Source organism: Lagopus leucura, unplaced genomic scaffold (genome assembly GCF_019238085.1).
Source record: "Lagopus leucura isolate 7727_CA_CO unplaced genomic scaffold, USGS_WTPT01 Super-Scaffold_100002, whole genome shotgun sequence".
In the NCBI taxonomy this organism is placed as follows: Eukaryota; Metazoa; Chordata; class Aves; order Galliformes; family Phasianidae; genus Lagopus; species Lagopus leucura.
This window is the reverse complement of record NW_024962263.1, coordinates 46,077,847-46,102,322: the sequence shown is the minus strand read 5'-3', so window position 1 is coordinate 46,102,322 and position 24,476 is coordinate 46,077,847. Positions and strand designations below refer to the sequence as shown.

The following is a 24,476-nucleotide window of genomic DNA, read 5'->3' as shown; positions in this document are numbered from 1 at the left end:
AGGGAAAAAGATCAGACACCAGAGTTATGAGGAAAAAAAAACATGCACTTCTGCAAAGGACCTAGAGCGGGACTTGATGAGCACAGAAATCCCAACTCTCCCAGGCATGCTCTGAGATCATTAACAAGTCTGTATGTTTTCCATACCCATTAAAGGACACAGTATCACCTAACACCTAAGGATTTATTAAGTAAATCTTTTCAATATGCTGTCAGCTTAGCAATAGTCATGTAATAATCATATCTGGAGGGCAAGGGCATATATACACATGCATTAACAAATTGCATAAACAGAATTACATAAGTACAGTCTGACAGCTGCATAAGCAGCAGTGTGGAACACTCTAAGAGCACAAGTCAACACCGAAAGTACCACATCACATCACTGATTTATCACTTGCAACCATTACTGAATACTCACCTGCTGTTAAATAAGCATAATAGCACTGAGACCACCTGGATTCATTCTTAAGCCTTTCAAAGGACTCAAAGGCGTCTTTGAAATTCATCTCTATCATGCTGCACCAGCCTAAAAGAGACCAACATAATGAAAGCACAGTAATTCAAACGTGGTGTAAACATCACTGAAGAATACCACCTGCTTACGAGAGCTGGAGCTAGCTTAACAATTATACCAATAACTGGAAAATTTAAAACCAAAACTAATCGATAATACATTTTAAATCTTGTTTAAATTAACTGCGAAGTATTGAGTTATTCGTGCTGTACAAAACAAGGAGACCAACTCACACTAACAACAAATCTAAACAGACACCAAAAGCTCTTCCTTAGCTACCACCAGCTCCCTTATCTTCTTTAACCAGACACATTTAAAGCTTCTCTACTATAAAGATTTCCATGAAAATTAAAAGCAGAGAAAAGAATGACACTTTTTGTTGATATTAGTAATTTCCTTCCATCAGCAGCATAAAATGAAATACAAAATATAGGTCCTGCAATCTTTGAAGCTCCCTGAGAATCTTTTCATTTCTGACACAGAAACAGGGGTTCCATTTTAAATAATCTTCTGCAGGTGAACAGTTTCAGAGAACTTGAAAATTATAAACAATTGCTGAGTGCTACTCAACCAAATAAGAAGACAGGATGATTTGATGGTCACAGGGCTGGAGCACATCTCCTATGAAGAAAGGTTGAGGGAACTGGGTTTCTTTTAGCTTGGAAAAGAGAAGGCTCCAGGGAGACCTCGTTGTGGCCTTTCAGTATTTGAAGGGAGTGTATAAGCAGGAGGGGGAACGGCTGTTTATGAGGGTGGATAGTGATAGGACAAGGGGGAAGGGCTTTAAACTGAGACAGGGGAAATTTAGATTAGATATTAGGAGGAAGTTTTTCACACAGAGGGTGGTGACACACTGGAACAGGTTTCCCAAGGAGGTTGTGGATGCCCCATCCCTGGAGGCATTCAAGGCCAGGCTGGATGTGGCTCTGGGCAGCCTGGTCTGGTGGCTGGTGACCCTGCACATAGCAGGGGGTTGGAACTGGATGATCTTTGGGGTCCTTTTCAACCCAGGCCATTCTATGATTCTATGATTAATGTTATCCGGTCGAGACAGGAGCCAGTATTCTAAAACCTTTTTTAATAACCCTAACCAAAATTGTTCCTTTTCTTTACTGAAGTTATTAGTCAAAACTTGAAAGTGAAATATTTATAGCATAAAGATACCCCATTTACCTATTTCATATAAGCAGACATGTTGAATCTCTCTTTGGTCTGTTGCGAGCTCCAAAGCAGTATGAAACGAAGCCAAGGCACTATTGATTTGACACTAACAAAGGTGAAAGAGGGAGGAGGGGAAAAAAGATTAAAAAAAAATTAATATATCTGAAGTTATCAAAATCAAATCATCCATCACATTTTAAAGAACACAATCAGCTTCGTGTTAATATGAGTTTAAAAATAACAAAGGAGTGAAAACAGATAGCACTGTAATACAGAGTGCAGCCTCAGGTTTGATTAGATGAGAGGCAAAACATCCCAGTGAGAGGAAAAACTCAACACCGATTTCAGACTTGAAACCAATTAAAAGTCACCACGGAGCTAACTGAAAGAGAAGGGATAACACTCCTTTGCATACCAGCTACACACTGCACTTTGGCCAGCTTCCCTCCTCCCACCTATTTACATCTGATCACTTCTGAATGGAAGCACGGACAAACTGTGACAAAGCCTTTATTTACAACAATGAGCACACCTCTTAAATAGGTCCTATACTGAAGGATTTTTCCCCACATTTCATATTAACAATATAATGTAATACAATAGCAAGAAAACATAATGCAATAACCAAATTAAAAGCGAAAAAGGAAGTATCACTAATAAAAAACAACTCTATAAAATATATCTATATGTCTATATTTAAATGAAATCTTACACAAGAACACGAAGCACGTACCTGCAAAGTAATAATAATCAATTCTAACACATACAAAAATAAAAATTGAATCTATGGTATGGACCTGCCTTCAAACAGTCACGTAAAGAGAGAAAGAAGGGGGAAGTGGAAGGATACTGGAGGAGTTTAATAGTGTAACGATGATCACCCACAACTCCCAGTCTGTTAAGATAACCTCTCAGCCTTCGAGACCAGTGTCTGTATTCCTTCTGTTCACTCTTAAGTCTGAAATTCACTGTAAAACTTGGCAGAGTTGTACCTTAGGACATGCCACTGCTCCCTGCCCTACCCCTGCCCAGCTCTAGAGGATTTCATTCGATTTCCTCATTTGTCTCCTCAGGGAGAACCATTTGAGATGCTTTACACTGCATCAAGACAGCACAACTGCCGAAGTTACAGTAGCTGTAACAGTATAAACACTGAATACTTAGAAAACAAAGCAATGACTAAATGAAGATGTTTGTAGGTGTGACAGAAGAGTGTAACCCATGTGCCTTTCTGTTGAGCATATTTGCCCTCAAAGTTATCAGGGAGCCTGTGCAATACACAGCTTGCTCTGCTCTACAGCAGCACATGCTCCTCAGCACACATTATCAGAAAAAACTGAAAAGAAGTGCCAAGTGTTTTCTGCATAAGCTTTCCTTAAGCATCAAGCTCAGTGAGCATGCTACAGAGATATTCCTCAATAACTGAAAGTATCAATTATCTCCAGGCACTGGGACAACATGCAAAATACGAATTTCTACTCATATTGTTAATTCTTAAAATAAAATTGCCACCTACTTACTGTTTCAGAGAGTAGAACGTAAGAATTATACAGGCAGATGAGTCAGCAAGTAGAACATCAAAGCTGACTTTTTACAGTTAAAATAATGAGAGTTAGACAAATACAAATGTACACACAAATGTGTAATTCCTTGGTCTTTACTTATTCTTCTCTTGAACATAACACAAAGACAATACAAAGTCCATTCTAAAAAAACTCACTCTCGGTTTCAGTGCTTCTTTTTACTCTTGCCCAGCCTAGTTCTCCTTTCCACACTACCCCAACCCTACATTAGAAAAAAATAACTGAAAAAAATCAAGAGAATGTGCCAGCAGTTTATTTAGGAATGTAATATCACTGGACATTTTTATTACTCTGCAGATTGAACACTATAGCACACCTGAGCAAACCAGTGGTGTTTTGCCAGTCAGAGGAGAACTTGGTAATTTTTCTGCCTTCAACTACGTCAGAATCTAACAGATCAAGCCTCAGAACATGAGGTTGTTTGTTGTTTTGTTTTCGTCCCAGCCCAAAGAGGTGTTTATATATACATACCCAGAATATGGGCAAAGAGAAGTGACCTTGCTCGATTCAGGATTCTATCATGGTTTGGTTTTGCCCTGTGCCCTCACCTCCCTCCACATGAAGCTATCAGTCTCTTTTTAAGATGTTTGGGCTAAGATGTTTTGTCCAATTTATAAAAGCAGACTAAGATCCTTAAAAGGTGTTGCTGTCTACATAAAAGAGAAAGCAATATTGCAAGCTAAAAGGCAGAAATACATCAGATCCAGAACACTGTTTTTCCCAATTTTTTACTCAGAGGTTGGTGAGGCGCTGGCACAGCTGCCCATGTAAGCTGTGGTGCCCCATCCCTGCAGGTGCTCAAAGCCAGGTTGGATGGGGCCCTGGGCAGCTGAGCTGCTGGGTGGCAGCCCTGCCCATGGCACGGGGTGGGACTGGGTGAACTTCTATGTCTCTTCAAACTAAGGCATTCCATGATGTAGAAACTAGTTAGCTGTATGTTAGTTACAATGTGAGTGTAAGCACACTTCTGGTTCAGATAGTTTGATAAATGCTGCAAACCAATGCCCAAATCTGCAATATTTATACGGACACTCAACAATCTCTCAGCACTACAGTACTCATGAAAACAAAGAAAGAGCAGGGAAAAAACCCAACTGTTGAATGGTCAGCTCCCATGCAAACAAATGTGTGTATAGGAAAGGATCAAATTCCTGTTAGCAACTAGAAAGCATTCTGCTGACCATGGCATGGCTACAGAGCCTAACAAATGGTATCCTGCCTACTCAAGCTAACTACTTTGTTAACCTTGCCACGTGGCCTCTAGCACTATTATAATTGGAGCTAAACTTTGACATCTATAAAAAGCACCATTTTATATACAAGCACTCTAAAATAACACTTGCAACAGTATAATTCTCTACTGCTTCCAGAATGACAGAAGAAACGCATCACAATAAATAAGCCACATGCAAGAGGATGCCTGCAAAATAATATAGGCCACAGAAGACTGCTCTTCTGTTCTGTTGCCGCAGCTACCTTCCTCAAAATTAAGCTGCATTTGTGATAATTAACTGCAAACCGTAGCAAAAGAATGGACACCAATATCAAGTTCTTAAATTATGAGAAGAACGTTTTGTGCTCTTTGGTTGTGTTTCCTTGATGATGAATGCCTTAGAAATGCCTAAATGCCTTAGAAATACTCTGGACTGATAAACACAGCAGTGCAGTTGTCTGGAGTACTTTTACCATCTTGGATTATTCTTAAAGAATAATTGAGCCAAAAGCCACAAAGTTGCTGCAATGTTAGAAGAATACCATTCTGCAACAGCATTCACAACCACATTTCCATGGAATGCATTCTGCTGGGTCATGGCTCACCATAGCAACAGAAAAACATCCTGTTTTGTTCTCTTAAATGCAAAAGCAATTATTTGAGGGAAATTACTGAAGATGATTTAGCTGTAAGCGAACAATGCATAAAATGAAAAGCAGAAGATAAATGCTACGTACTCAGTAGCTAATACTCAGATTTCAGCTTGACAAGCGAAACCCTAATGCCTATTTGTACCACAAGAAGTTACCAAACAAGGTTACTTACAGCACAGAGTTACAATATAGTGTAAGAATTAGAATTTCAAAGTGCTAATAAAACAGACAGGAGCACAAGGGTTGATTTGGCATGCAAACCTGCAACTAGGAAGAAATTAATCCTCTCTTCTCACTTATCTTACTGTACATCCGTATCTTCAGTCACAATTTATTAAAGTTTGCCCAGCTCATTCACATCAGAAAAACATCAGATAGCAGGGGGAGGAGATGGGGAAAACATCAGCCAAAAGAATAGAAAGATGCAGTACCTCTAATCGTTGTATTCTTCCCTTGAAGAACATGAACAGAGAAGAATTTGGGTAAGCAGATTCTTTCTTTGCAAGAATCTCTTTTGCCTCTTTCAATCCTGCCTTGTTATCACTGCCATCAAGAGCAAAAAAGGGGCGAACAACTGTATGGTACCACAACAGAGCTAATCTGAAAGGAACACAAGAGCAGAAGTGATTACAGCTCATAAACAGAGATTTCAAGATAATGATCCTGAAAAACAAAGGAGAGGCATCTTTAAGTTCTTATACAGCCTGACTACAGAACACAACTCTACCACCATGCACCACCACACAGCGTACCTACAATTCACTGCACTTAACCAAAGGCAAGTAACCATCAAGCTCATAGTACGTATGAAAGCATCATATCCATTAACTCTTTACAAGCCTACGGATTTTAAAACAGGAAAACCCACAGGAAAACAGTAGAATGTAATCGTTCACTGGGAAACAAAAATAACACAAACCAACCCCGCTTCCCAGCACATATATACACCTGAAATCAATGTAAAACAGAAATATATCTGGTGTTTGGAAGGGCAGACTTCTACATGACCTACATCACTCACAAGAAAAGAAGGGCAGAGCACAGAGCTTCCCAGGGCCAGCTGAAGGAATACCTGCTTCACCATCACGCTGGGGAAAAGAATGCTGCATTTTCCCCCCCAGAAATAACACAAAAGAAATCAAAAGGAACATTTAACCTTAATGTTTTTCTTAACATTTCTTAATCTTTAAGAAATATATCTCCTCAAGCAGAAGAAACTAGCTCTGATGTCAATATTTCAGAAGCAACATCTGAAATTACTTAAAGTAGGTCCAACAATAGAAGCATTAATTTAGAGAGAATGTGATAAACTGTTCTCATAAATAGCTTTAAATAACATCAGAGTAACCCTTCATCTAAGAAAAGGACCTGAATGTAATACAAAGAGTTGGAGAAAAATAGGTATATGAAAGGTCAAAGAACAAAAAGACAGTAAGGAAACACTCAGTTTTCCCCAGATCTAAAATTAAAAATAAACTGGAAAGACTGTTGGTCAGTATTAAGGATAAATAATTGACATCAGTTACTCTCATACAAAACGGTACGATCTCCCCATAGAAGAGATCTACTGAGCGTTCCAGGGATGTTTGTATTTACTAACATATGGGTTACTAGATACCAGAATAAAAGGAGCTGAAGAATACAGCACAACACCAACAAACCCCAAGCACACAAACAACTGTCAGCAGAGAGATCTAGTGCACTAGTAAGTGATGAATTCACTAAACCATGGCATATTAAACAACAAGCTGCAAGTTTATTTTACCTGCTGTTGTTTTCTTTAAAGCAACATGACTTTTTTTTTTTGGCTTTGATCTTTTTTCCCCCATTTACTTACTTTCAGTACTATGTTATCTACCAAAGCATTTCAATATAGCTACTCACGTAGCTAAAGGGGCCTTCATGTCCTTACTTTCACTTGCATACATCAGTGAAGAAAGCCCCTGCAGGCGGTCTCCAGGAAAACCCAGCAGGTTGATGATTTTGAGCAGGTTTGGGGGCACCATGGATATGCAAAGATGAAAAAGTCCATATCCAAAGCTAACAGCACCTTTCAGTCTGTTTAGCGAATCCTCCGTTACACCTTCTGCAGCAACATGATTATCATTTGCAGCGTCAGAAGTCAAGGATTCCTGAGTAGCTTTCTTCTGATAAATCTCCTGTAGCGTATTAATGTCCGTATAGCACTTATTGTAAATTTTCCAGGCTTTTCGGAGGATCCATCCACCTTTTATGTATGCTAAATGTCAAGGAAAAAAAAAACATTTCAAGAAAGGTGTTTCAGAAGCGGAACACAATCAGGAGGAAATGCTGTTTCACGTATCCCAGGATGCTCTCCATCAGCATTAAATTAACACTGCAGAAAGGATTTTGCAAAACGAGCTGCTACTGTCACGTACAAGAGATCTTTCATGTTGAGCAATACAAACTTCAGTGCTTCTCAAAGACCTTTAAACAGTGCACCACACAAAGGGACTTTCCTGCAGCTATCCAGCAGTACAACTGGCAGGAAGAAATACAGAAACCAAAACAGCTCCATGCTGGATTCTGTCCCACTGCACAATAGAGACAAAATCACTGTTTGGCAGAGAAATGTTTGAAAGAGGTTTTGCCTGAAGTTCAAATCACGTTCAAAGCAAGTTTATGGAAGAACACTTAAAATGGAGAAAAGAAACAAAAATCCTTCCCTTGGGTCAGACAACAAGGATTTCAACATCATTATTACCCCCATCCCTCAAACTGTGAAATACAGGAATTTATAATTTAAAAAAAATAATTGATAAAAACAGAAAAGGGGAGAAAAAAAGACTAAAAATCTATGTTTTCAAATACGTTTCAGTTGCCTGGCTTCTTAAATTTCAAATGCAAGCTGGGTACTTAAATGTCCCTAAAAACCTGGTCTTGACCATTCCTAGTTTAGAATGGGAAGCCTGAGCCTTCCTGCCCACTCTACAGGAGGACACGACTGCAGAATATGATGCCTGATCTTTGTGCTTGCACAGCACCCATCCTGGTTACAGCACATCCCTGGAGAATAGCAGAAGTGGTGAACAGAAAGCAAACAGAGAATATACCTGTGTGCATTCACTGTAGAAGCTGACATAAGCATTCTGTCTGTGTTCAAGCCTCACGAATTACAAACTGCACTGACAGAGGTTTTAAAGGACTGAAAATGAGAAAAAATAAAAGGACAGAGCAGTGGTGTTCTAAATGGGTACCACCGAGTTTGCAGAGATCAGCGTTATCAGTGATGTCAGAAGTAGATCAGAAACTGTGGCTTACGTCAAATAACAGGAAAATGCTGATTCCCAGCCACTCTGTATTTGACATAATAAAAAAGTAAATTCATCACTGATTAGATTACTCCTTTTTCAATTCTGTTTATGCAAAGCTGGTTTGATAATCTCAAATTACAGTGAGAAAGATGGCAACATTTATTTTCCCAGATGTGACAGAAGGGTGCTGTCAACGTGAACAGAAAGCATCTTTAAAATGAATCCTGTATCTTGAGCTCCGTATTAAACCGTTACAAGAATAAAAGCAAATCTGCTGCCGTGATTCAGCTGCATTATGAGACTTATGTTAGTCCAGTTCTCAGCAATTAGGTCACTTTTTGGCTGTGCAGAATATTTCAAGAATTATGTGGTTCACCACAAGATGAATACTCAACAACTTTTAATAGTAAAGCAATAGACAAATCATCATAGAATGGCCTGGGTTGAAAAGGACCATAATGATCATCTAGTTTCAACCCCCCTGCTACGTGCAGGGTTGCCAATAAGATAACCAAGATGTTTTACTTATCCTATAGATCACATTACTGTTAATAGCTTTGAAAAAGTACTACATTCAGGCATGGGCATCAAGCAGAACTGACATGAGTGGGAAATAGTATAACTCGAGGCTTTATCTTCACCAGTAAGCTGCCACTAACAGCTTGTTAAGACCAGGAGATTTACAGATTTGATATGCTCAGATAAAATCATCTAATACAATAAAAAACTGAATGTATGATTCTTTAAACGTAAGAAAGAAACCAAGCCCAATCACCAAGCTGAGATTTTTCAGGAAGAACTTCTCAAAGTAGCTATCATGTCCACAACAGCAGTTAAGAAAAGGTAGTTCAATATTGGGAATAGGTGAACGGTTGGACTGGGTGATCTTTTAGGTCTTTTCCAACCTTAGTGATTCTATGATTCTATGATTGCTGTTGGAAGCTACTGCAAGTTGCTGTATTAGTGACTTCTTGATGAAACTATTTTTGTTACATCCACGAGGGTGGAGAGGAAAACTGAAAATGTGCTAGGCATATGAGAAAGCAGCTTGCATGTCATCATATGCTTCTTGTCAAACTGTTTCGGGAAGAAAAAAGTACGAAATTTTTCACTCATCATCCACTGATCAGCAAAATGTATCTGCCTCTGTACTACTTTGAAATGAGACTCATTTCAGTAATCTGGTTGCTATTTCAGTACAGAAACCTCACCACAAAAGCAAGATGTTTATACATAATCAGAAAGATAATACACTCAGAAAACCTAAAATAACTGACCCAACAATTTAGCTAAATGGTGTCACAATGGCAGTAACTAACAGTCATTGACACTGCACGTAACTGCTTCAAATTTTAACTAAAGATTTCAGGTTTATTTTTTCCTCAGTAGAATAACCCAAATACAGTGCATGCTCTGCAGATCTCTGCTACCCACTTCAGTTCTCTGAGCAGTAGACAGGAGAGAAAGGGCACACACACCACTCAATTATAGTACCCAACCCACTTAGAAAGCTGGAGGGTAGGAAGGGAGGCAAAAAGAAAAAGAAAAAAAAAAAGAAAGCAAAGACCTACAACAGCATCAAAAATAAGAAAACCTTTCTGCAGCAGTTGACATCAACATGGCAATCAAAAGCATGCCCTGAATTTCTTCTAGCCAACCTGGCTTGAAAGAAACCAAGTCTGTCTTACAGAAGTAACTGTCCTTCACAGGAAGATTTTAATGTTTCCAAGGATCTTAGTGTTATTTCCCCAAATTTCTTACAGCTGACCAGCAGGGACTTCCCTGATAGCCTGCTCTGGCTGCCACCTCTTGATGTTCACTAATTCTTACAAGAACCTGGAAACGTGTTCCCTTTGCACGTGACCTGTACCACCTTCCCTGTAAACTCATAGATGAAGGAGTGTTTTAGGACTGTGCATAAGAAGAACCTTTTGAGCAGCTTTTCAGATGAGACAAGGAGGTTTGTATTCAATAAGACGGGATTAACCTCTTTGCCACACAAGGACACACCTGGGTGACCAAAGAATAAGAACTGATTCAGCAGTTTAGACTTGAACATGGTTCATTTAAAATTACTTTCACTGTCATCTTGTCATCTGTGTCGTCACAGCCATAATGCCTATGGGACACACAGGTGGCTGGGCTTCAGCTCTTTATAGCCTCTTTTCTCACGCGGGCCACAAGTAGCACACAGATGATAACCACCTTTGTACCAACTGCTCTAACACCTGTATGGGACTATGCAAAAGATTCCAACCAATCTAAGGTGAATCTGTTGGTTCCAAAAAAAAAGAGGAAAAGCTGTAATCTGTACCAATACAACTTACTTATCACACTATTACATATACAGTGGTAGAAAAATACCTCTCCAAGCGTACCAAACTGGGGACACTCACCCTTTGTCTCAAATGGAACTATTCTCTTAAAATAGAATCAACTTAATTGATGTGAACACTTATCTTGCCATATTAAGGTCAACCTTTACTACAAAGATAACATGCAAAAAATACATACAAACATTAAAGCCACAATGCACCTGATAATTCTTGTTTTACAAACGAGAGCACAGCCAAGTAGACTTGACAGTCCGCTACAATGATTTGTCTTTGCAGACGATCTATCATGGATAGAGGAGATTTTCGCCCATCGACCTGTTTGGAATAACACAAGCACAGAAATTTTAGCAAAGATAACAAAGAATACTAGTCTAAACCTGACAACTAACAAATCCAAAACCAACCGCAAGCATTTTCATGGGCAAAACCATGCTAAAATTTCTTTGCTAACTCATTAAACAAACTCCTGATTAATAAGTAGGAAAACTTTGAATATTTGCTATCAATATCACGTCTTACTTCTCAGTCTGCATGCTTTATTCTTCCTTCATTATTTAGAATGAAAAATCTAGAAAGGGGAAAACTCCCTATGAATACGCCTGGCACTTTCATGCAGGCTCAATCTTATCTTTTGGGCATTGCTAGAGTGTGTATGAATGAAACTCAGCCTGAATCAGCCAGGCTACGAGCTTCCTGAAATAACTCTAGTAGCTCCCTAATTTGAGGTCTGATGAAAATAACTGCTAACATTAACATAACATCCCACTTTAAAAGAGGAAATGCTTAAATGTGACTACTGTATGACACTTAAGATTTCAAACTGTGATGTTCAACTTACTTTCTACGTTTACTGTTTATCTGAACTGCTCTTCATATATCAAAAACCATCTAGCAAAAAAAAAAAAAAAACAGCCAACAAAGCACAGAAGGGAGGTTTCCAGAAATATTTATCCAATATATGATTCCACATTTTACAGATAATGCTCTTACATTCTTTTTAATTTTATTCTTGATTGTTTCAATAACTCCAGCTTCGTCACTCTCACACAGCTTTTCTGTAGCCTTTAAGTCGTCACATGCCAGCTGCATTTTCTCCTCTTCAAACGTCATCATGGCATTCTGCCAAAAAACAGAACACAAATTTGGGAGATAAAAATGAAATATTACTATTCCTGCAAAAGCTGCAGGAAGTTTTGATGAAAGCTTTCATGAAATCTGACTACAAAATTTCCTTTTTCATTAATGTATTAACATCAACACATACATCAGCACGTATACTTCTACAAAGAAGCAAACCAGAACCTGAGCGTGCCTTACCAAAACCATACAACCAACCAGATCCTATTAACTAAGACTTCTCCCCTTGTCTTAATAAAATTTCATATGCTATCAAACTGAGTACGTTGTCACACTGCATTAAGTGCAAGAGGAATCTGTGAAAACTCGCTTTCAATTCTTGTTACGTAAGGCACCATTTGCTTCCATGCAGAAGATACTGCTTTTATGTAACTCATCCATAGAAATAATGGAATCACAGAACGGCCTGGGTTGAAAAGGACCACAATGATCATCTAGTTTCAACCCCCCTGCTATGTGCAGGGTCACCAACCAGCACACCAGGCTGCCCAGAGCCACATCCAGCCTGGCCTTGAATGCCTCCAGGGATGGGGCATCCACAGCCTCCTTGGGCAACCTAGTCAGTAATATGTGACAGCTACTGCATAATAAGTAAATAGGAACCAGAATTCCTACATGCGTAAGAAGGAAAAACCAATTAGAAAAAAGAAAACATGCATCAGACCAACTATCACTGGACGAATTCAGAAAGAATTTAGGGACAAGTAACTTCTCACTGCTTTACTAAACAAAAGCCCTGAAAGACACAGACATGCAGAGTGCTGCAGCTATGTTTAGAACAGATGCTAAGCAAAATATGTTCAAGATCCACTGATGCTGTTCTCTGATGTTACGCTGGTTCAATGCATCAATTCAGATAAGCAAACCTGGGAGATTCTTCCTCTTTCCCTTCTCCCTTCCTTGACTCAAAACCAAATCACACACCACAGATTTCCTAATCAATATTTTCCCTTGTACTGCATACAGACCTTACAGAGAATTCAAGTTAACTTCATTTACAACGTATTTATTTCTAGCAAATGGCATAAATTCTGACTTTAAAAAGAATATTAGCACTGGCAGTTCCTGGTGCAATCTAACATTAACCAGCAATATCAGGATAAAGACAGTCTAAAACTAAGATCTGCTCCCTTTTTTAAAAAGATATTCTCATTTTTAATACAGTTTAATTGCAACAGCAAAAGCTATTATGAAAACATTATGAGTGTTATTGTAATAATACCTCTATTGCACATATAAGAGAGGGTTTTCTTATGGCTCTCTTATTGGAACACATAAATATTTCATATGTTCTGTGATTCAGCTTCTCAGACATTTACTTTCTATTTAAACCACATCAGTAAACAACTTTTATGTAACATAAAGACTTGTTTTCTTCATACCCTTCACCTAATACTTTGAAAAAACTAAGTCTCATAAAAAGAAACAGATTAAAGTATCCATTACTATGAATTCATGCATTCACATACAAACATTTACCTCCACCATTACAAACTCAAGCATTCACGTTCAGACATCAACCACAAGAGCAGGGATCTATGGTTACTCTCTGCTCCCATCTACTCACCAAAAAACTGACAAAACTGGCTCCAAAACTCATTAGCGGGCTATGATTTCTGAAAAGGAAACAAAGAGCAGTTAACTCCACACACATTTTCAATTGGAAAGACTGATATTACACTTCTTGATTTTGAATAATACATCAGTAAATAAATGTAGGTGATTCTTTTTTTTTTTTTTTTTTTGGCTGGTTGGTGGGGTTGGCTTTTTTAGGTGTTGAGTTGCATCCTTCAGCAAAACCTAATGGAAATGGAAAGGCAAATTATAATTATATGTGGGCATACCTATTCATCATTTCTACTAGGACTTGAATATATCTTCAAATAATTTTTGCACATTAAGCTGTTGATTTTATTTATTAAGAGCAGCCACTGCCACGAAAACACATTTTGAACATGACAAAAAAAAAAAATTTCAAGGTAGCAAACTTTCAAAATCCACTGATTTTACTCTTCTTCACCATCTATCACTACTATTATGACTTTGCACACAAATGTCAAGTGGTTCTATTAAGGGATTCCCACTTCTCCCTCCACTCATAAAGCTAATTCATTTCAATTATAAATAATAAATCACATGCCACAGAAGTTGTTAGAAATTAAGTTGCAACAAAGCAGGTGGGTTTTTGCTGCTCTATTCTAAAGAAAGAATACATATCTTACTCCACTACATGGAACAGTTCTAAGATAATTTGCTGCTTAAAAAACTACATCAGGTGTTCTCCTCTTTGCTGTAAGTCAACATGAATAGTCACCAGGAAACCTCTGCTATTATTCCCTATCTGGAATGCAGCCTACCAACAGCTGTGTTATAAAGAGAGCAGCAGTCAGCTACACAAGTTAAATGTGCTGCCTCCGGCACTCTCAGCACACGCTGCCTATCTCATCATCCTCCTTGTAACTCATGAGGCATGCAGTTCCCAGCCTCACCACCCTGCTCCAGAGCGTGTAACCTCCACCATACATCTCAAGGGCACAAGCACTGCAGCACCAACACCGCACGCCCACAGCTGCCAAACAGACCAGCACAAGAAATAGTTACGCTCGTGCCCTTATGTACAAAGTCACACATCATGCCTTCAAGAAAGCTCAAATATAAAGTAAGTGTTTTCCCAGGGAGGTGGTTGAGTGACCGTCCCTGGATGTGCTTAAAAACTGTTTGGATGTGGTGCTCAGGGACATGATTTAGCAGTGAGTTGTTAGAGTTAGGGTAGTATGAATAGGTTGTGGTTGGACTTGATGATCTTTAAGGTCTTTTCCAACCTGAGTGACTCTATGATTCTAAGATTTTTCAGCTTCCCAAGATCTGCATAATAAGGGAGAAAGCAGGACGGCCAAGGCAAACAAGGTGGCAAATTTGGGATAAATATCTAGATGTATTTTCGAACGATGTGTCAGAATCCTGATTCAGCACCTGTAGATAGTCAGTGTTTCATACTGAAATCCATTCAGAGCAAATTCAAAGTCATCGCCCTCAACAGACTTTTAAAACATGGGGGGAAAGATCAACAAGCCAAAAGGTGTGCCATAAATAATGACTGTACTTTCCATTACATCCTTAGAACGCACTTCTCGAGCTCATTCTTCAGCTTCCATCCACACTGAAAATGTCGCTTTGCTACTAGGCACGGATCAAGAGGTTACTTTAAGGGAGAAATTAAAATTCAAGCGTCTCAACACGTGTTAAAATGAAAGAAGAAAAAAAAAAAACAGCTAAAGTTTTATGCCTTGTACTAAAACCTTGTAGAACAGAACCAAGATGGGGAGGGTTTGTTTCCTCCGCGCACAGAAACTGATGGAATACACGCAGCAACATTTGGCTCTCAGAAGGAAGCAGCATCCACGCGTTCCTTAGGACTTGGCAAGGAATATAGGAATCTTCTCACTGAAGTATAAACGCAAATTAAATACTGTGGAACTACAGAACAAATAGTAGAACTGATCCATATGAAAATATTTTCAATTCAAGGCTGTTATTTTTTTTTTTTAAATGAATCTTTATAAACACAGATACTCTGTTACAGAAATAGCTGCAGAAGCTTAAAAAGCTTGAAATACATCAGATTCAGATGTAAAGTGATTCCCTACCAAGGGAACAATATTTTCAAACAGAGCGAGTGAATTTAGGCCATGTTTGGGAGCAAAGCTGTTAAAACTGCATAAACAACACAACAGCGGAGATTGAAACAGCACAGCATCTCATCCAGCACCTCAACAGAAACACCAAAAGGAGCAGGCTCTTCCAACATCTTCCAAAATACCTGTTTGCCTTACCTTTTTAGGATGTAAGAACCTGTTTTTAAGAGTGCATATATGTATTGAAATATTGATGCCTACATATGCATTTTGAAAGCCTTTATATTTCTATTGGGAGAATGTGAATACAGCAGTAGTTACATTTAAGAGTCAACTGCTCTTCCAGGATTACAAGACTCTGAACTGCTTATAGCAAGTAACAATCATTAAAAGAAAAAAAAATTTAAGAAAGACAGATTTTCAAGCATATTTGCCTAAGTTGATTTAAGAAAACTTGAGAAATTTTTCAAATAAATATTTGTCAATACACTTCAACACAGCTCTTTGAAACTCTCAGTGCCCTCCCTGGGAGCATTCAAAGCCAGGCTGGCTGGAGCTGTGAGCCACCTGGTCAAGAGGGAGGTGTCCCTGCCTATAGCAGGGAGTTGGAGCTAGATGATCTTAAAGGTCTCTTCCAACCCAAACCATTCTGTGATTCTATGACTTACAATTCTTACCCAGACAATGAAAAATGAGAGAAAAATCATTATTCTGAAAAGATCACTCAGTGTAATGCATGAGGTAAAATGCTGCAGATTGAATGACTGAAAATTAAAGAAGACTCCGTATAAAAGCACTGTCAATACAGAACACGTGGGCCCTGAAGCAAGAAAACACAACATGTAACATTATACTTCATCTTGGAGATGCTTCTCGTTGAGACCAGGAAAGTCTGGCAACTAAATCATGGCAATTTCACAGCAGCAGACTCTTGCTCTTAGTTTGTATCTCAACTGAATTTGCCTTAGCTATGTTAAGGCATATGGAAGGCAGGGAACTGACATGGAAAAATCAGCATGGCTCCACCAAGGGCAAATCCTGCTTGATCAAGCTAGTGGCCTTCTATGATGGTGTCACTGCATCAATGGACAATGGAATAGCCACTCATGTCATCTGTGTCAACTTCAGTAAGGCCTTTGACGCTGTACCCAACAACACCCTTCTCTTCATGTTGGAATATATGGATTTGATGTGTGGACTGCTTGATGGACAAAGAACTGGCTGCAGGGTTGAGTCCAGAGGGCAGTGGTCAATTCTCTTTAATATCTCCATCAGTGACACTGACACTGGGGTCGAAGGCACTCTCAGCACATTTGCTGATGACACCAAGCTGTGGGGTGCAATCACTACACCCAGACAGGCTTGAGCAGTGGGCCTTGGTGAACCTCATGAAGTTCAACAAACTCAAGTGCAAGATCTTGCACTTGGGTCAAGGAAATCCCAATTATCAATACAAGCTGGGGGATGAAAGGATTGAGCACAGCTCTGCCAAAAAAGACCTGGCGTTACTGATGGATGGCAAGCTAGACATGAGCCAGCAATGTGCCCTCAGCTCAGAAAACCAACTGTATCCCGGGCTGCATCAAAAGGAGTGTGGCTAGCAGTTAAAGGGAGGTGATCCTGCCCCTCTACTCTGCACTGGTGAGATCACACCTGGAGTACTGCATCCAGATGTGCTGTCCTCTGTACAGGAGAGACATGGAGCTGTTGGAGAGCGTCCAGAGGAGGACCACAAAAGTGATGTAAGGGATGGAACATCTCTCCTCCGAGGACAGGCTGAGAGAGCTAGGGCTGTTTAGCCTGGAGAAGAGAAGGCTGCAAGGTGACCTGATAGCAGCCTTTCAATATCTAAAAGGAAGCTGCAGAAAGAAAGGAACAAACTTGTTAGCAGGGTCTGTGGCGACAGAATGAGGGGAAATGGTTACAAGCTCAAAGAGGCTGGATTTAGGTTAGATAAAATCTTTTACAGTGGGGGTGGTGAGGCACTGGAACAGATTGCCCAGAGATGTGGTTGATGCGCCATCTTTGAAGACTTTCAAAGCAAGGCTGGATCAGGCCCTGTGCAACCTGATCTAGCTGCGGTGTCCCTGTTCATTGCAAGGGATTTGGACTAGACAGCCTTCAGAGGTCCCTTCCAACTCTAAGGATTCTATGGTTCTATGATACATGGGATAAGGAATGCACACACATGACAGATGACCAAAATAAGTTTCTAAGAAAAGCACACTTGCAAGAAAATAACCCTCCATTCAGTGTATTCTGAAGACACAACTTCACATCCTTCTCAAAAACCCCAAAAGATGTAAGATTTAAAAAAAAAAAAAAAAAAAAAAAAGCATCACTTGAAATAACACCAACAGTAAAATGATGGCTATACTGACACGGACATGAGTTATAGAATTCAATTCAAATGAACATGGGGATGTTGCAATATCCATGTTGTCTTTACCACTTTGAAGCAATAACCTACACTGAGTGAAGAACAGTCACAAGACTTTTAAATGGGAAATCTGGTGTCAGGATCAGGAAAATCCCACACTGAAACCAGTGAATTACATTTTCTCTCACAAATTCATGCATATAGTTTTGTGGACTGTCCTGTGTTATCTTTGCATTGTCTTCTCAGGAACTTCATGCAGTTCAACAAATACATAAAACAAGTCTTCCACACGGAGAAAGATAACCCCAGGCACCACGACACACTGGGGACAACCCAGCTGTTAAGTAGCCCTGCAGGAAAGGACTTCAGTGCTCTGACGAACACTGAGGTACACATGAGCCAGCCGCTTGCCCTTGCTGCTGAGAAGGCTGTATTGGGCAAGGCACTGCCAGCAGGTCAAGTGAGGTGATCCTTCCCCTATACTCGAGACTGGTGAAGCTGCACATGGAGCACTGGGTCCAGTTCTTTGCTCCCCAGTTCAAGAGAAGTATGACATACTGAAGATGGTCCAACAGAGGAACACCAGGATGCTGAAGGGACTGGTGCATCTCTCTTGTGAGAAGAGGCTGTGAGAGCTGAGTCTGTTGTGCCTGCAGGAGAGGAGGCTCAGGGGAAAACTCATCAAAGTTCACAAATATCTAAGCGGAGAGTGCAATTCAAGTCTCACCTGCATCACATTTCAGGGATGCTACAAAGCACCACAACACCATAACATTAAAGACCCTAAATACTGAAGGTAGCCAATCACTTTTTGCCAGCTTCCAAAGAGCTGAATTACCCAGGCATTCTTGAAAGGATAGACGTAAGCTGTGCGCACCCACCATCTCTTTTCAAGGCGTAAGTGCTGGGAAGATGAAGCCTGTGCAACCTATGAGATGAATATAAAACTCATAACACCAGATAAGGAGTAGACACTGTTTCAGCTCTGAGGAATTACTGCTCAAAACAAACGTGTGCTCAAAACAAACACACTTGATGGCAGGGTTAAAAAAAGCTCAGCAATACAAAGAAATTCTTAAAATATTAGACTGATGCTGGGTGTTCGGTGCATTGTGATACCTCAACAGATGCTCATCAAATGGTAAATAAGTTCTTTTATTACTGTTATCACCTTCCTCGTGATAAGCATTTGCATCACAGCAAAGTTCCCACCTTTGCTTTCTGTGAATACTAAGCTTACTAAACTTAAACTCACTGAAACAGATCTCTTTTCCAACTATATGAAAGTAGTATTACACGAAGCACTGCTTCTTCCAATAAATCCCAAGCCATTCACCTCCTTTCACGGCACAGTTTCAAGACAATAGCTCACTTTCAGAAGAAAAGGCATTGACCATGCCCCATTTTCACACGATGATAACAAATTTTGGAGTTTTAAGCCTCTGTTTACTAAGGCTGAGACAATACAGCACTATTTTATCACTAAAAGTAAAAAAAAAAATAAAAAAAATAAAAAAAATTTCCCAGCATTTTTTCCTATATCCATTTCCATGATAGTATTTCCCCTGCAAATCAAACATTAGATTCTAAAGCTACTACAGTCCAGCTCACATTTAACTTTAAATAACATAAGAGTGACTAACCCACCAATACGACCCCCAGCTTTTCTAGGCACTGCTGCTTCAGCCACGACCCATTAAGAATTCCAGTCACACAGATGGTGATGCTCAGGATGAAACAAAATAAATTGTTCTCCTCCAAAGTAGGAGACGGAAGCGTAATGAAAAATTAAGAATTTGTCTAAGTTCATAGATAAATATAGAAGCAGCTAATGAATATTTTAAAACAAGCAGAAACGCAACATACACACAACCATAAGGAATTTACTGCAAAAACATACCGCTCCTTTGGCCAAAGATTTTTCTCAAATGTATTCCAAAAATTATTTGTGAGATTACAGACATAGGCTGGCTCTTCATACGAGTACACACCTCAGCAGATACTGGCATATGAAATAGCAAGCCACCCTTCAAAGTCAGTTTCTTTAAAATAAGTTAGTTGGCTTTAACATAAGATCCACATACTAGCACAATTCTACAATCTCCACCAGCCTGCCTTCTAACTTCTGAGTTAGAAGTTAGTTAATAACTTGGATTTCTGTTTACCTTTCTGTCATCTACCCATGAACTGTCTGAGTCCGTTCCATTTGGCCAACGGATCTTTTTACTTCCCCTCCACCCTTTTTACCACTTTGTTTGGCAGCAATACCTGTTTCCAACTTGAAGGCCAAAAAACCACGTGTCACATTCAACGTGATTGCCACGTATGCAGGTCACTTTTCTAGTTACGTGCACCATTTAGTGCAATGCACTAACCCTGAGAAATGAAATCTTACTTTAAGATACACATTTCCTACACATGTTAAACAGTGCTGCTAAAAACAGCTTCCTTCATATATATATATGTATATATATATATATATATATATATACACATATATATATATATATGAAGGATATATATATATATCTCCTTCCTATCTAGCAGCTGCTCTCCTGTCTCTGTCACTGTAATAAATAATAGCTCACTGGGTTGCTATTAGGGCATTCAGGACTTCTTTGCATGCTGTCAATCAGGACGCCATCAGCCTTCACCCCACTGACTTACGTCAATTCCCACTCTCCTGCCCTTATCTTTAAAGAAGCTACTGAAACATCTACATTTCATTTTCCCTCTTAACATTCCTTAGCTGAGCTCCATAAACAAGAGTTTCAACAGCAGGGAGACAATCTACCTACTGATCAATGCTGGCTTAATGTCACCTTGTATTTTTATTGCTTACTTTCATCTGTTGTCTAAAACATTACCTCTTAAAAAACTCCAGGTTTTAAAAATTCATGTACTACGCATTTCTATTGGTTCTCTTATATTTTCTTCCATTTTTTATTTTTCTTCAAGATCTCCTTCACCAAACAGGTCATACAGTACGTTTTTATTCGCCGACCCCATCCTTTAAACCTGTACATGTTTTGTTTTAGAATCACATTTCCACCACACTGTCCTTATTTTCTTCTGAGAAGACCTTACAGTATACATCTCACTTACCCACCTTGTTCCATTTCTCCTTTCACTTACACAAAAGTTGAAAACTTCATTAATCCCTCTCAGAAGTAAGAGCCATTCATAATAGCCAAACATTTCTGCAGCAGGAGACAGAAGGCTGCTGGATTTATAATATCCCTAATCTTCTGCTCTACGCTGTGAGTCAACATTCAGTTAAAGAGCTTTTGATTATACTTGACAGTCTTCTCTCTTCTTAGCTGAAGGACGTTTTTTAAACCATTTCTGAATTGGAAATGCTCTTAAAAAAAAAAAAGAAGAATCAGCAAAAAATGCCTTTAGCCTCTTTCTTCTATTCTTAAATGTTAAGGAATCCCACAAAGCAGGAATGCAGAAAGAACACTCCATTTCAGTATTCTTGCTAGTGCCAAAGTGGTCCACCAAAGCAATGCCATCCCGCAGGCTGGCTCTGGGCTCCACTTGTTATGCCAAGTCCTTGGTTAACCTCCACACCACCAGTTTAACCCCATCAGAACTCAGATGGTGTCAATACTGCCCATACTGAATAGAAAGATTAATACTAGTACTGATTAATACCAGTTCTGACAGTTTAAACTATAAATTTATAACGATAACGCTAAAGGAATTAAAGGCAGTGGTGCCATCTGTTGCAGATCTATGAAAATACTGTATTTGTTCATATTGAGCTCATGATCAGAAAGTCCACACCACCATCAGGTGGGGAATCTAGGTTTCTTAAAAGAAAAAAAGAAATCACAAACAAAAAAATGTATGCACTTATTAATGTGGCTTGCAGATGATTTTTCAAGCTCCCATAACTTCTGTCAAGTCTGGTTCAACAAAAAACAAGTCACGGGCTACACCTGACAAAAGACTAATGGCTTTACAGTGATAATCAATCCAGTTCTGGCTATATGCTGCATGTGACTTCTTTCCGTTTTAAACAGGCATACACAAACCCTAAAGATCAAAAGGCACAGTATTTTCTTAACTATGTCTTTGCATGACATAGTAATAATGATTCCAAAGCCAACCAATTCAAAGGCAGAATTTTATCATTGCAGTTATACATACACTGCGATTTCTACCTTTGTTTCCTCAAGAACTGCATTACAAGCAGTTATGGGTTGTTTTTTGTTAAACTGATCTGGGGCTCAGACAGCTCTTTGGAAGATCCACAGGCACTGTGTAGCAAAGAAACCAGTTTGAGTTCGCTTTGGAACGTCAGCCCTCCTTAAGAGTCACCAAGGTTGTTTACTGTCTCAAAGCAGCACTGATTTTTCACAAGATCATTCTGGTAGCAAGTGAGGAAATAACAAAGGTAATAATGAAATAAGAAATAAAAAGCAGAAGCAAAACCAGTAGTTTCTAGGGAACAATTCTAATTGATTAAACAATGTGGTTAACAGAACCGAAGTGTCAGCGTGTAGTTAAGTTTTCAAACAAATAACCTTATAGGTTCCTGAAAAGTTTCTGTAGTGTGTTTTTTGGTGTTTTTTTGTTTTTTTTTTTCCGTTTATCTGATGATAACTGCTAAAAGTGAAGGCATAACTGTTAACACACGCTCACACCAGGCTAAGTTCAAAAAGCTGCATTTCATCAGACAGCTTTGAGCCCTAATGCTGTAAGTGACAAACATCAACACCAAACCAGGGAGAACTCCCAAAAGCTGCTCCTTCAACCTACCAATCCCATTAGGGATAGGCTCTACTTGATAATTTCAAGTGCATACCAACAAAAACATTCTTATTTAGGGCTGTATGCAAATAAACACATAACTGTATTACTTAAGTCCTTGTAGGGAAGAACATGTCCGAAACCAGTACTGAACTGAAAGCTGTTGACCAAGGGAAGTTCCATTCCCCAGATGTCTCCAGAACTGGAATTTGTAGATTAAGCATGCTTTGCTGTATTTTCTTTCCCACCTCTACATGCAACTGCAATATACACCTAACCTGCATCTCAACAAAGGGCTGTCAGTTTCCAGCAAGAACCCTGCTACATATTTTGGGACGAGGCTGGAGATTTTTGCAGAAAATCTTTTTTGCAGAGATTTTTAAAAAACAAGATGGTGATTATTAATTTATGAATGGCAAAACCACTTAACCTAATGAAAGAATTCCAATTTACTCCTTGTGGGTAGTGTTTAAAGGCCAAGATCAAACAATACACTTAAGCTAAAGGACACCTTTTGATAAAAATCAAACAAAGAAGCCCGCACCTGGAAAGAAAAAAAAAAAAAAAAAGAAGCTTCTGCACTTCTCAAGTGAGATCTATAGAAGCAAATGTTACAGATAAACAAGAAAAGAATTTGTAGAAGATATCATTACTTATTCTCTTTGTACTACAGGGAGAACTAAACTGCATTTTGAACACAGGAACAGGAACCATGCCCATTGTACTCCCAAGCATTATTCTACAACACAAGAACACTACATATCTAGGATTCCTGGACTGGTCCTAGATTCATATCAGTGAGAGAAAGAACAACCACAGAGAGGGCAGAGCAAGAAAAACAGTAAGGTTTTCCTTAACTGGCACCCTGAAAGAAAAGAAAAAAAAAAGATACCTACAGCAGCCTATGACATCAGCCAACAAGAGAGCTGGGACCTTCCTCATCACCTGCAGCGCTGCAATCAGCTCTACACCACACAACCAGATGGCAGCAAGGCAGCACTACGGAACAGGGCAGCACGATGGAACAAAACCTTTAAGGCTGTGGCAGGTGCACAGCGATGCAGTACTCTGCTATGAAGGGGGGATTCTGAAGCTGCAAGTCCCCTTCCAGCCACTCTTTTGCACCAAGCTTCACCTTTAGCAAATAAAACTTCAGTGCTGAAGTACAGCATCGCTGACGAAGCGCTATTCTAAGCCAGCGGAGGTATTTTTAATCACACAGACAACAGCCGCACAGAGCACATCAATTATTCAGAAGAGATGCACGACTACAGCAGCCCCGGCCCCGCTCAGACAAACGAGGGCAAGCAGAGCCGCCGCCCCCAGCCCGGGGCAGCTGCGCGAGAGCCGCCGCTGCGGGGAGGCGCCCAGGCGCTCACCGGTACTTCTTGAAGAGCTGGTCGGACTCGCGGAAGCCGTTGTTGAGCAGCATGTTGATACCGGCCAGCGCCAGCTCCGAGTCCTCGATAGGCAACGGAGCTTCCCCGTCCTCCCGCCGCGCCGGCGGCTGCTCCGAGCCGGCCATAAGGGCGAGGGGGCAGCGGGACGCAGCCGGCTCTGTCCTTTCCTTGTCTCTACCGCGGAGGAAGGCGCCGGGTGCCCGCGGCCGGGCCGCGTCCCGTCAGCAGCCCTCCCGCGCTGCAGTGACGCGGAGCCACCTCGCGCCCGTAGCCCTCGGAACGCGGCGGCGCCCGCCTCACTCCGCACCGCGCAGGCGCCGAGGGGACCGCGCATGCGCCTCGGTGGCCGGCGGGCCGAGGGTGGTAGCGGGCGGGGGATCGGATCCGCCCGCGGCTGCGCTGGGTGGATGAGGGATGAGGCGGGGGAGG

The 24,476-nt window shown here is 40.1% G+C and overlaps 1 protein-coding gene across 1 annotated transcript in view; it reads right to left on the bottom strand.

Moving 5' to 3' along the window:
- TTC39C (tetratricopeptide repeat domain 39C) overlaps window positions 1-24,269 on the bottom strand; it is a 32,778-nt gene extending 8,509 nt beyond the window's left edge. The window contains exons 1-8 of the mRNA XM_042869563.1: window positions 24,027-24,269; window positions 13,442-13,490; window positions 11,728-11,856; window positions 10,938-11,052; window positions 7,011-7,365; window positions 5,558-5,726; window positions 1,690-1,783; window positions 421-528 (exon numbers count right to left, since the gene is read on the bottom strand). Of these exons, the coding sequence (XP_042725497.1) occupies window positions 421-528; window positions 1,690-1,783; window positions 5,558-5,726; window positions 7,011-7,365; window positions 10,938-11,052; window positions 11,728-11,856; window positions 13,442-13,490; window positions 24,027-24,172 (1,165 nt within the window). The 5' untranslated portion in view covers window positions 24,173-24,269. The remainder of the gene's footprint in view (window positions 1-420; window positions 529-1,689; window positions 1,784-5,557; window positions 5,727-7,010; window positions 7,366-10,937; window positions 11,053-11,727; window positions 11,857-13,441; window positions 13,491-24,026) is intronic.
- Window positions 24,270-24,476: the final 207 nt, after the last annotated feature.